The sequence below is a fragment of the Abrus precatorius genome, unplaced genomic scaffold (genome assembly GCF_003935025.1).
Source record: "Abrus precatorius isolate BTA unplaced genomic scaffold, Abrus_2018 Scaffold131, whole genome shotgun sequence".
NCBI lineage: Eukaryota > Viridiplantae > Streptophyta > Magnoliopsida > Fabales > Fabaceae > Abrus > Abrus precatorius.
Genome location: NW_020874327.1, coordinates 1 through 14,968, shown reverse-complemented (window position 1 = coordinate 14,968; position 14,968 = coordinate 1). Strand labels below are relative to the sequence as shown.

Below are 14,968 nucleotides of genomic sequence, written 5' to 3'. Positions count from 1 at the left end.
CTTTAACATTTATACAAAAAAAAAGAAAACAAACTTTAAAATTGGATCAATGGATCGGTTTTTCAATCAGTCATTCATTGAATGATAAATCACTACAAGTGACGGAGATACGCGATTTAAATAACGGAAAATCCAATATTTAAAAATGGTATCTAAAATGACTGGAAAAGTGGAAACAAGACCAGATATAATTTGAGCATTCTGAACAAATCCAAAATCTTTATAGACAGAAACAATCATTAGTTCCCAACCATGGGTCGAATGGAATCCTATACATAAATCAGTTAATAGAAGAATAAAAAAAGCTTTTAATGTGTCACTTAAGTTATATAGAAATTCTTGAACCCAAGAGTTAAGAATCAAAAGTTCTTGATTACCTAGAATAGAATAACCACTTAGAATAAGGAAACAGATTATATTTGTCGATAAGTGCAAAATCGTATGGATACGATCTTCGTTATACGTTTTGATTAATTGGATCGTTTCTTTGTAGATTCCAGTACGAAGGTTTTGTAGACGTGTTTCCGGGTATTCCTTTAGCATTTCATCCAAAAGGAATAGTTCCTTAAATTCTATGAATTTTTTTAGAATACTCTTTTCTTGAATATCATTCAAGAAAATTTCGGATTGCCTAGTATTTCGCCAATTAGTAAACCAAGATTCCAGACTTTTCTTAAATGTAAAAGAGATACACCAGGGCAAAAAGACTATAGATATAAGATATAGAAGAGGAATGAATGCTTTCTTTTTTTCCATTTTTCGTCTTTAATCAACTCAACTTCACCTCATTCGTCAAACTCTATATGATAATAATCTTTCTATCAAGCATAACTTCTATTAAAATTCATAGAACCTATATCTAAATCCATAATCTATTCCCGCGTTTTTTTTATTTGAAATTCGGGAGTTAGTCCTTGCCTTGTTTAATTTAGAAAGAATACAGAAATCGAAGGAATCCACCGTCAAGTCGAATGAAGAAAAATAAATATTGTTTCAAAAGATCTCAATTGCTAAGATTCGAAGCAATTACCCGAAGTGCTCTTTTGTGTATTCATCAAAAGGAGTAATTCGGGTAATGAATATTATAGTCGGATTTCGAAACCAAAGAACGTCTCATCTATAAATATTTCAATCGGTACACACAAGAAATAGGACAATTCCACAACTTTTTGTGCAATTTATCTAGTAGAGTCAAATTCTCCTCAATAAAGCGGATACATCAAGAAAACGGGTACATCCACGAATCTGCCTATTTCGAAAGCTTTGTCTACAATTTCTTGGAAACTCAAATCATCTTCAATACGAGTCAAGGGAATGAGCTCATAGTTTATGGTTTCCATAAAAACAATACGATAAAAAGTAGGGGTACGAGTCAAAATATCCCTTTGAACTTCTGGCATTATTTTGATGCACCGAATATCTTTCATAGGTACTTTGAAAATTAGACGACGCTTTTCTCCAAGAAATCCAAATCCCCAACGAAAAAAATAAACCATTCTCTCTTCTTTTTGGAAGATATCATAACCACCATCCACATCCAAAATAATCGCGGCCCACAAAAAAAAACTAATAAGAAGACCCACGATTCCATCGAAATACATCGTGGCCCCTCGTGGAATAAATGGTAAATAAATATAGTTCGGAATAAATGGAAGAAAATTACTAATTTCCTCAGGAAAAAATAGAAAATCCCTACCAAGATAACTGGTTATTCCAACCAAAAACAACACGAATGAAATTAAAAGCAGGACGAAGGACCAGAACAAATAACGTATTCTTCGATATTCCGTTACACGATATATCAGTATCTGTTTTGATCGCAAAACTACATTCATATTCATGATTAACCTCCTGAATTTGCAGCGAATGAATGCATTTTGGATTCAAAATCCAATTTCAACTTTCATATATATATTCTATTAGGATTGGGTAAAAAAATCAACCCCCCAACCAATTTCTTTTTCTTTATTTATGAAGTAACCTTTATCAACTAGCACTATTTTAATGTAAACCTTTAGGAGTAATTCATCTAATTGATTCCAGATCTAAAAAAATATATGAGATTTCCTACTGCCCGTATCTAAAAAATCTTGTTTTTTTGAACATGAAGAAATAAAGAAGCCATTGCAATTGCCGGAAATAATAGGCCTACTAAAGGCACAAAAATGGAAGGTAAGTTTATCATAGAATGGGTACCTCGATTTACTATTTGTACCGGTTATATATATATATATATATATTATTGTTATATTAATATTTTTATTATTCTTATTTATATTGTTATAAAGATAGTCTATAATCACTAGAATTCATATATACTTAGTATATATGAATTCTAGTGATTATAGCTAAGTGAATATATATATATAATGAGTATAGAATATAATAAATCAATAATAAAATGAAAATCGTAAATAATATTCTAATAAATAATAGAATCCAAAGTACAAATAGAATCTAATAATAAATAGAAAGAATGTAGAACTAAATAAATGGATTTCGTCTTCTATTTCTAGAAGAAACAAACATATGTATGATAATACACCTTTTTTTTATTCTTAGTATTCCTCTATTATTATCTTATTACTTTGCTCTTGTGTGTTCTAATTTTTGATTTTTGTCTCAAAATTTGTGTTTTTTTGTTTGAAATTCAAAAATGAAAAATCAAAAAGAATTTTTGGCTTTCCCTCATTTTTCATTTTGAGTCAAAGAAAAGAAAGCATGAAGTTGAAATAACTCACCCAGAACTCCCTTTAAAGGATTACGCGGTACGATTGAATCAAATAAGCCTTTATGGAATAAATATTCAGCCGCTTGTGAACCTTCAGGTACTGCCTTATTCAATGTTTGTTCAATTACTCTTTTACCTGCAAATGCAATGTAAGTATTAGGTTCCGCAATAATGATATCCCCCAACATGCCAAAACTTGCTGTCACTCCACCAGTAGTAGGAGATGTAAGGATCGATACATAGAATAACTTTTTATTTGTTTGATAATTATATAAAACAGAAGAGATTTTAGCCATTTGCATCAAGCTCAAACTTCCTTCTTGCATACGTGCTCCTCCGGACGCACATACTAGAATAAGAGGTAAAAATTGATTGGTAGCATATTCGACCAAACGGGTGATTTTCTCACCTACTACGGATCCCATACTACCCCCCATAAACTTAAAATCCATAATTCCAATTGCTACAGGAATACCATTTAGTTGACCTGTGCCTGTTTGAACAGCCTCAGTTAATCCTGTCTTTCTTTGATAAGAATCAATACGATCTTTATAAGGTTCCTCTTGTGAATGAAATTCAATGGGATCCAGAGAGACCATGTCTTCATCCATAGGATTCCAAGTACCTGGATCAATCGAAAGTTCGATTCTATCTGAACTGCTCATTTTCAAATGATATCCACAGTGTTCACAAATATTGATTTTGGATTTCAAATATTTTTTATAATTTAATCCATAACAATTTTCGCATTCAATCCACAAATGCTTGTATTTTTGAATTTCAGCGAGATTATCAGAACTTTCTCTTTGAGTGGAATCACTATTATTTGTATGATTTGTGCTAGTTATTAGACTAGAACTATAATTCTTGTTTTCTATAGTATTTCTGCCCTTACCACAAATGTAACTATAAAAATAACTGTCATTGTATTTGTCACTATCACCTAAAATGGAACTATCAATACAAATTTGAGAACGAAGATAACTATTAATGCAACTATTAATGTTATTATTCCAGCTAAATTTAGTATCATCCATGTAATGATCATCATCACTCTTAGAGACATTCTTCAGATAGCTAGAATTGTTATAACTAGAAAAAAAACTTTCAGATTCACTTAGGAAAGAATGATCATTGTCAATTTCCAAAATTTTCTTTTCAATATCAAAATATATGGAATAACTCTTCCTCTTACTATCCCTAACTAAAAAAGTTTTATCCGATAGGAAATTCTGGATGTTCCTGATACCTACTAAATTTTGAAAAAAACTGTAACTAGAATTGAAAAAACTGTAACTAGAATTGTCACTATCATTCCAACTATGCGTTTTTTTATCCATATCAGCTAAAATTGGGAGGTCCTCATTTACACAGGTATTTTCAATAGGACCAAAACTATCTATTGATTTACTTAATCCACACCTGTATTCTAATTCCCTATTAAACAACATAGTGAACCACCATTTTTCCATAGAGTTTTTTTCCTCTATTTACATGAAAATACAATAGATGAATAGTCATTCGATAAAAAATTATATATAAATTCTATTTTTAATATTCTATTTACTATCAATATATATATAAATTCCATCACTAGGATTAGTAACTGATAATAATAACGAACGAGTAAGTATTAAAAAAAAAGAATTTTTTTTTTTTCAATTCTATCTAATTCTAAAATCATATTTGAAATATTCTAAAAATAAATAATAATATAATAATAATCAATATTTAATTCTATTTGAAATAATATAGAATTAGGAATAAATAAAGAAAAAAATAACTTCATTGGGGATAATGTATTTATAGACCCAATTTTTTCATTTAGTGATTATTCATTTGCTTTTTCCTATATTATCTCTTTTATTTCTATCCATTTTTTTATGTTTTGAAAATCGATATAAAGTTAATTTTCTGACTTGACTATCGAAAACAACATTCTATGTAAACAACATTCTATGTAAACAACAAGAAATAAAAAAGTAGGTATGAATAGAACAAGAGAGCGGGGGGAGAGAAAAGAGTTCTATAAATTTATATACAAGTCATCCACACCCCCTTTTTTTATTTCATTAATTGAATTTCGTTTGTTGATTAGGGCTAAGTTCCATAAAAACACCTGCTTTTTTTGAAATATCCTGAACAGTTCCTGTGGGTTGAGCACCTTTTTCAAGGAAATATAGAATGACAGGAATATTTAAATACGTTTGATTCTTTATTGGCTCATAAAAACCCACTTTCCGAAGATCTCTTCCCTCTCTTCGGGATCGAACATCAATTGCAACGATTCGATAAACAGCTCATTGGGATAGATATAGATGAACAATGTACCCCCCCTAGAAACGTATAAGAAGTTTTACCCTCGTACGGCTCGAGAAAATTCATAATTTTATCTATGTATAAAATTATGATGTCAAATAGATCTATAAAATCATTAAATCAATTAAACTATGATTTAAGTATTTTTTTTCTTATTTTCTTTCTGAAAAAAGAATAACTCCTCATATTTGCATATTTGCAACCCCATAACTCAAATTGGATAATTCTCAAATAACTCAAAGGAAAACAAAGCCTTTATGTATTTCATTTATTGAGCGGTCTCTACCCCCCTTTTCTTGTCTGTGCTTCTTTCACTTTAGAATCTATGTTTTTTTTTCTAATAGAATTGATGAGACAATTTGAAAATGGTATTTACTTGTTCCAGTATCTTTTAGTTTTTCCTTGAATCATTGGGTTTAGACATTACTTCAGGAATCTTTAATCGTTAAAAAAATGGAAGCAACATACCATTTTTTTTCTTTCTCGGAAAGAATCATACGAATAGAAGGTTGATTCCCGCAGATACACTTTCGATCGAAATAATTTTACTAATTCCAACAAATTTTTGAACCTTGTTCGAATTGGATCCTTTCGATTTCTCTATCAAAGAGATACTTACGAAGTTGTTCTAACTTATTAATTTTCACTAACCTTAGATACTTGCCCCTGAGAAATGAATCAACTCGAGCTCCATCATGGAATATTTACATCATCAATCCCCTTCCCGTCCCCAAAACAATAAGTTAGTTCTAGTGGAGTGGAAACAAACGATTGTCGAGTCAAGAGCATCTGATTTCTATATACTAGAAAAAAAGATGGCGGATGTAAGAAGGACTCCCACACTAATCGATCATGTCTTTCAGTGCACGTTTTGCTTTTTTACCAATGTTTCACGAAGTTTATACCATAGGGATTCCTTTAGCTTGCGAGTCGGGTATGTAATTGATTATTATGATGTGATAGAATCAGTTGATCTAAATCTATGGATAAGTAAAATCTTATACTTAAATATTAATCTTTCTATGAGATTTTTAGAATCATATATTTATACATGAGTGAAAGAAATATTTCATTAATAAAAAAGGAGAGAAGAAAATTCAATATTGATATTGATATTTAATAAATGTCAAGACTTACATTACTTTTATAGATGTATGATACGTTTGATAATAGAGAATACTAGTGACTATTCTCTTAAAAAAAATATTAGAAAGAGAGAACTCATATTGAAATAAATTTGTATATCTTAATATGTATATCACTAATACTTGATACAGAGTAATTAAGCACTATCCAACTACATAAGAATATCACGCTCATCACACCATAATGCATGAAAAAAGGCTATAATTCCATTGATATTTCCAAACATAGAGTGGATTTAACATTTGTATTCAATATATGATATTCATTATTGATAATTGTGAGGGATACTACTGGCAGAGTCGGACGAAAAGAGATCGTCTAGCAACTCGAATAGCGTGCAAAATAACCTAGGCGTTTAGCCGCTATGGCCTACAGCCAATGGTGTCGTAATAATATGACGATTATAAAACCTATTTTTTGTGTTTTGTATTCGGTGTAGGTTGCAGTGATTACTGATTTTCTAAGTTCCAGAAGTTATAGATATACAATTAATTGTTGTTTAAAGAACATTTATGATTGAGAGATCGGGAACTAAATGAGTGAATGAACATAATTTAATTGATCATTACATAGAGGATCAGAGTAGAGATCTGTATTGTATGAAATAGTTAAATATTCTTCTCTATTGTTATGTTTTAGAGTGGGAAAGATTTGGGAATGTGGTATGTTCAATCAAGAAAGGGAGTGAGGGATTATATGGTGAGTGCTGATCTCTGAGAGAATTAATAAATTATTATATTTATAGTTATTAGGACGCTTCATATTATTATTTTAATCGTATCTTATATAATTTTATTCCTATTTATATGGTATTTATTTTGAGATATAAAGTGTCACTTAGCAATATATATTTCTCCTACTATTATATGGGAGTTTTTATTTCACTATTATATTCTACATTTCATGAAGTACATTCATACTATATTATATTTAATAATCACTAATTAATCTAAGGAAATAAGAATGGATAAGAAATTATCAAAAAAGACACGCAAAATCTAAATCTTAATTTTATACTCAAGAAAGAACAAAATGTTTAGTATTGCTGTGATATCCTTAGTTGGGAAAATCCTTGTATTTGAATTTTCTCTCCGTCCTAAAATTAATTTGTGAAATGGTTAGAGGGATAATTCTTAAAATTTTCGAACGCAAAATTTGGATGGAAAGGCGCTAACGCTTTTTGTGACATCAATTGCTAGGGTTATGTTTGCACAGTAATCACACGTAATCGTTTTTGTTTCTCTTTGCTTATTTGTTTTGGCAAAGTTCAAGCTCGTGTTTTCGATGAAGATCTTGTTTGAATTATTATAGTCTAAAAAAATTCATTCAGGCAAATTTTAGCTTCGAAAAGCAAACATTCGAAAATTATTGAAAATTTTTCAAGATCAAGTAGTATCTTATACAGCGTAAATTCTCGATTGAAATATTGAAATATTGTGATAGACACGAACAAATTGGGACATAAATAATACATTACATATTAATTTTTTTCATCTAGAGAAATCCTATTTATTTGATTTGGCCACCACAACATAATACCTAGATGAAAAATTTTTTGGCTCAATAATAAATTTTGGAGATGGCAAGAAAGGATCACTCTTACTAACAACTCTAAAATCAGTTGTTGTACACGGAAATTTGAAGATATATATTTATTATCTATGGGTCTGTCCCTCGTATCATGTGATTGTATTCTCTTAGCAATTTTCAATTAAAAATGTTCTAAAAATAAATTCGAGTAAGATCATTGTATCTTTTCTATTTTTTATGATACTGTTATTCTTAAATTTTAATTATATTGGAGATTTATTGTGGCCAAAAGCTTTACTCTAAAATTTTTGTTATACACGGTAGTGATATGTACGTTAAACGATTTTTATAACTTCATATTACATTCTTATGAGACTTACACCTATCTAACGATCCAGGACGTAATCCAAGGGGATGGGTGGTGTGAGAAAATAAAAAAATAGATTTCATGTTTTTTTGCTTGTGCTGGATTTTATTGAACTGGATCTGATGTTTTAGGGATTTTATTTTTATTTTACATCTCTTATCTAGTAAAATGTTTAAAATAATGAATTCACTAAACTAAGTTATAAGATCATAAAAAATAAAGTGTTGGGAATAAAATAATAAATATTACTAAATGTATCAAGGAACGTGAAGAGACAGGATGATTAGAACCTCGGATATATATAGAAAGTATCTAAAATATTTGATACAGCCGATTTTAATGTCAAAAATACCGAGCGTTTAGTGAGAGATACATCAGATATATGAAAAAAAATAAATAAAATATGGATTTTACTCAGGTGATGTATAAATATTGTAGGTGTAGTTGAATTCGGGTCGAATTTAAATAACAAAAGAAAATAATGGGATTTAGAAAAAAAAAGATCATTTTTATGTCTTTTTTTTTCTCCTTCTTTTTTTTTTGGTTCATTTGGATGTGAATTCAACACATTAAATAATAAATTATTTGTATCCTAATATAAACTAATTTATAAATCTTCAAAAAAATAATAAAGATTAGAAATAAGGTTGGGGAGGTGGGGGAATGAAAAATATATTATTCTTATAGTAGTATACTTAATGAGTATAAATAATAAAAGGCATATTCGTATATGTATTATTTTACAGTTATGATTTTTTTTTAAATATATATATCAGCCAGCCGGTCGTATAGTTAGCCGGGCTCTTCTTTTACTTCTGGATTTTAACGGGATACACAAAAAACTAATGTAATTTTATTATAGATGTATTTATGATTTCTGAATTAAACTAAAACTGATACATTTTAAACACGATAACATATCAATAACACTATGTATACTCCCATTCGATATTAAAGAACCCTGTATAAGATAGGGGAAAAAATTATGGAATCTTAATAATATTCTTCTGATTATTTTACTTATACTCTGGTAACTGTATATATATAAATTGTCATTTTTTCTCTCTGCATATTCTGCGCATGTTTTTTTGATCTATAAATTTAATAGATTTATGAGATATCGTACGAACTGTAATCTAGGAGAAACGCAATTCAACGTTTAAAGGCGAGAATTCGGCAAATACCAAAGGAAAAATAGCTTTACGCCCCACTGTTTCTAATTGGATGGTGTTGCGACATACATGGAATTATTAGTCTTCCTTCATTAACCTATGTTCATACTCTAAATTATCATAATGACTATCCTATTTTCTAATTTTAAGAGGTCCGATTGACCTTGTTCGACAAAAGGGTTACATATATATAATATAGAAAGCAATATATATATATGATATTAGAGTAGAGTATAAGTTTATAATGAGATAAAAAGAGTTAGTGAGGAGATTCTGTGTCCGATGAGTTGGGCACGCTTTTAAAGTGATACTGACAGGTGATTCAACGACGGGTTGAATTAATAAGACGATTCAAAAGGTATTATTCTTATTTATAGGTAATTATATCTCTGTTACACCATTCTCAACGCGAAAGAGTTATGGGTTAAATCATACATTGAGTGATAAGAAACTTTTGTATAACAATAAAATGTATAATCGGTATTTACTTTTTGAAGATATGTCAAATTGAAGTTCTACACATTATCGAAACATAAGATTTCTTGGATTGGATTAAATACACATAATAAATAAGAAATTTTATTGAGTATGCGTAAATGGGAATCCATGTGAGTAAAAATGAAAATAAGAGTGAGGAAGCCTTATTTCTAATCGTAATAAATCCTTTTACAAATTTTTTTTGTATAGATGATTTAGAATGAAACAGAGTAAATATAAAGACTGAGTGGAGAGACGATGGTTTATTGTAGAGTATATATGCATAAAGAGAGTCGATATATTTTTTTAGCTGAGAAGGAAGATATATTATTACTTTTTACATAAAGATTCGTTAATAGATAAGTGGAGGAGGAATGAATCTTAGACTTACAAGGACTTCTACACCACAGATTTGACTTATACATATCTATTACTAGTAACGGGGATCATCTAAAAGCAAAATGTGTTCTGATAGTGTACTGAGAGATGAATCACTAAAAAAAAAAATAGGAGGATGACAATAGATGTTTAGGGTTCATCCTTAATGAGTTCTTTTTTTTCATATGTATATTTATTCTATAGCATATAATATTTCTTTCCATTTAATATAAAGTAGACGAAATGAATAACAAAGTTTCACTGTCGAAGATCATATCCTTTAGTATATATGTAATAGAGTGTCGTTAAGAATGAATAAATAGAATCTAGAGCAAGTACATAACAGAGAAACGGAGCTATAACTATCAGCATGTACACTATTATGTCACGAATGCGGGTTTTCGAGTACCGACTATAGATGTTGTATATTACTTGCTCTAGGATTTATATCTATTTTCGAATCTATCTTTTTTCTATTATCTACGTATTATGATAGGCTAAAATATGTCTTAGTGAGATTTGTTAATTATTCAAATTTTTTTTTTTTATTATAATAGTTTATGTCGTTATTTTTTGATAGTTTCATGAATTCTTTGAATTGATTGCAGTACTCATTGAGATCTTAATTATCTTTCTTTTTAATTTTTTATTTATAATACTATCTATCTATATCTTCTATTAGTGATATTGACTACGAATTTTTTTTATCGTTTAACTTTTTTTTTAACTAGGTATCTCTAAAAAAAGGTCTAGGAAAGAATAGAATGATAGCTGTCTCTTTGATACTATAATGAAGATATTGTCGACTGAAGGTCTTCTACAAAATTTAGGATATATGTCACAGGTTCACATCTATTGGAGGAGAATATACTTGCTATAATATGTTAATTCTTGTTTATTTCTAGATCTCTCTACTTTAATCAAGAAAATACTATGAATGATATGAACTGTAGTCAAGAGCACTAAACTTTTTACTTTCAATATGAAGTCAATTAAGACTTATGCTATATAATCTAATTATATATAGGCAATTTATGGAACGTTTATCTTATCTGAATATAAATTTTTATAATCAATGAGAATTTTCTTTATGGTTTATAGTGGGATTTATTGGTATGAATTTTATTTTCGAATTATATATATATTTAATTATCTACTGGTGTTCGAAAATTTAAAAGAAAAGCATTTAAAAGATAATAATTATGAAATTTGGTTGGAGTTCAATTTTAGGTCAAATTTTTGTTATTCATAACTTAGGGTTCTCTGGAGTAAAGGAGTTCCAATGGGGTGTCTTGGGTAACTTCCTTCAATAAGGGTTCCGCTCCCAGTGAATTCTTGAGAAATATTTCATATCCTCTTTTGATATCGCGGTTTATTCATTTTTTTATGTAATTGACCGATTTTCTTCACAGAATTTTTTTCTTATCTGCTCTAATTCTCCTATTTAATGAAACGATAATTCATTCGTTATTCGAGTACTAATAGTTATTACTGTTTTACTAAGGCAGTGCGCATAAGGAGGCTGGAATTGGGAATAGCATGTTTAAAAGGCACTCGCGCATCGTGTTGTTCCTCTTGACAATTGATTCGTTTAGAGTAGCTGTGAAGTTAGATTCAGTACGCGAGATAGAGTTGTGCAATAAAGTTTTAGTATTTCTGTCGAATTATGTGACACAATGTTTAATCTTACCAGCGTACTTGTTGGGATGAGATTTTAATTGTAAGATCCGCGATCCAACTCTTTGGAACGGAAACTTGGGTGGGATTTGAGAGGAGCTAGGCTTCAGGTTTGGGAAATAAGTTCGGCGCGTCATGGTAGTTATGGTCCTTCGTGCTTAATAGAAATTAACATTAGTATGCGCGGAGGTGCGCATTGGGGTGATGGAGGGAAGGTAATATATGTGGAGCGAAAACATAACTGACCGACTATAGTTGAGTTAGGATTTGGACTTAATACACTATTCTATGGTAGAATGACAGTCTACTTTCCTTCTGCCGTAAGTTTGAGAAACGTTGATATTTAGCTGTGAATTATTTTAGGTTCTATGTTTAGTGTACGCACTAATCACTATATCCCGCACTCACCTGTAGAATAAAATAAGTTAACACATAAGAAAATCTATCAGCTGAAACGGCTTAGCTACCATATGGAGGAGAGTTCCTTCGTCATAGAAAGATTTGGCGTCAAAAGCCGCTACATCTACGAGCGATCATCACTCCAAAGTTAAGTGTGAGTATTCGCGGTAATAGATTATTGCATTCGCATGAAGTGCTCCTAGTATATTTAAGGGGTGATAATATGTAAGGTAAGAGAGAATCTGTTTGTTTAGTCTACATAGGATACGATGGTTACTATGCCATATAGGGCTCCTTATTCCTGTATTGAAGTAGTCATTCCACTTTTTGACGCCCACAGAAGAATGCTTTATGAAACAGCTCTTTAAACACAATATAACATTTTGTCTGTTAATTAGAATATGTAGTTGTATAGAGGGCAGAGGGTGTTTTGCAACACGATAGATTGCAGTATATATCAATAAATTATTCTCGTGGCTACGACTATGGGGAATCAGTCGATCAATAAATGCTATCTTTAAAAACCATGCTTGGGTAGCATCTCTTTTTCGTTTGGATAGAACACATGGCCATATCGGAATGCTTGTCAATAAATAATATCCGGGAAGCGGAGAATACTCGTTAACTCGAGATTCGCGAGTCTGAAATTTTCTTTCTCGACGTCTAGTTAGCCAAGCTTTCTTATAACAACGTATCAAATTATATGCCCCTCAGGCTTTAGAGTATATTTGGTTTGAAGTTTTCTTTCCATAAGAGCTCTTTTCACACAGACTTCCATCTTTTGTTATAATAAATAACCCGCATTGTAGAACAACATTTTTAACATTTGTAATTCCTTCCCAATTAATAGGGCAATGACATAGTAATTGCATCCTTCAAATTTCACTAATAACCGCCATTGACTTCAAAATCTAAGACCATAAATACGAGCAAATATAACACGTCTGCCTATTTGATTGAATTAATATTTTGTAATGTTCTTCACTTATGTTTAAGTTCGGTACCAAGTAATTCAATTTTTATTCGTTTATATGTCAAACGTTCACGGATAAACTTTTTACATAATTGTTCATTCTGTCCACGAACTCGGTTAATAAGAATAATTTCTAAATTCTTTATTTTAAGAAGAAAATAAATATGCTCTAATACTATACCTATTGTTAGATTTGTTTGTAGATAGAAATTTCCATATTATTAGACTAATCTTATCTTATAATGTTCTGATTGCTATTACAGCGTAACTTCTAATTAGGAGCAGACATCCATTAAATGTCTACAAACAGCATCATCGAGCAACGCTCGACGAGCGCGACTCACACACTCGACTATAATCTCCAAACACTGCAAGCAACTACATATACAAAGCGTTCAAGAGCTCCCTGGTAGGATGGTGTATGTGAACCGTTGTTTCGGACATGTGAATATAATAATCTAATCTTTTGTGGTTCAAACTAATTGGTGTACACTTTTATGTAATATGTTCTATTGGTTTCAGTCGGTATTGAATAGTAAATATTTAATTTGACTATTCTTTTTCTCTCGTGATCTATGAATTTTTTCAAGTAGAGCGGGCAAGTACTATAAATCGAACAGGATCTGCTTCCGGTTCCGACTTTCCTTAAGCGTGGGCTTGGCTTTGGAACATGCTCATTACGCTCCGTAGTTATTCTGAATTTGAAATAGTTTTTAAAGATTCTCTTGTTTTCGATTAGTTGAATAATCATTTATTGTATAGGATTCTTAGTTCGTGTGCAGTTTCAAAATGTGTGTGATTGATCTTTTCGGCGGACTAACAATGAATCTTATGATATTTCCATATTGGACTCTTGCATAGAATAAAATTGAAATTAGTGTCTATAGGAAATTTTTCTTTTAATTGTTATGTAAATGAGGGCCTTCACTTCATGGTATCTTATAATTAAAATAAATAATAAAATAGATTTGAAAGGGAATATTTAATAAACGATTGGTAAGTAACAAGACACAAGAAATATTCAAGAGGATACTCATTGACGAAAACAAATATATTTTTGTCAGCAAAGTTTGTCTATTTTTCTCTCAAATCCAAAGACATTCCTTATGAAACTATGTAACTAACGTGGTATCTGATTCCGCATTGTTTGTAAGATGTGAAGGGGTTGAAATTGAACGTTTAAATATATGATTACCTGTTAAAGACGGGTTCCACAGCGTTCTTAATAGACATGGTGCTTACTATATTCGTAACTAATAGTATAAAAGTTTTTGAAATATTTTCATTTTCTGTCTGGGGTTAATACCCAAGTGGTGTATGAAATTGTAGTGGTAAACTGAGATAGACTCTCAATTGTTTACCTTTATGCAGAGGAGTAAATAGGCCTCTTCAATTTTTTTGGGATACACTGTATCACACAGTGGATTCTATTAATTGATTCTGCGAAATTGGGGCTATGGTTTTGAATAATTCGTATTTTTTTCTTCATAAGAATTTGTATGTGAGAAGTTAGTTCGCGGAATTTATGCAACGCTTTCTTAGTCTTAATCCGAAACAAAAGTGAAATATTGGGTTGCGATCCTAAAGTGTTACACTTTGAGCTTAACATCGGCACACTCCTTTCCAAAAAAGACAATAACCTAGCACTAAACTTTGAATTATTGGAGGTGTTGCAGAAGTGCATATATCGGTATTTAAACCCGAGTACTCATTTATTCGGCGGGTGCAGATAAGCCAAGTAAAAGGAAAGATCGGTTATATTTTTTCATATGACTCATCTCTTTTATGGATTAAGACTA

The 14,968-nt window shown here is 30.4% G+C and overlaps 1 protein-coding gene across 1 annotated transcript; it reads right to left on the bottom strand.

Annotated features, from left to right (window-relative positions):
- Positions 1-1,202: 1,202 nt before the first annotated feature.
- LOC113856947 (photosystem I assembly protein Ycf4-like) lies at positions 1,203-1,601 on the bottom strand. The gene has a single exon (XM_027488687.1). It carries the CDS (start codon positions 1,599-1,601, stop codon positions 1,203-1,205), a length of 399 nt encoding a protein of 132 aa, XP_027344488.1.
- Positions 1,602-14,968: the final 13,367 nt, after the last annotated feature.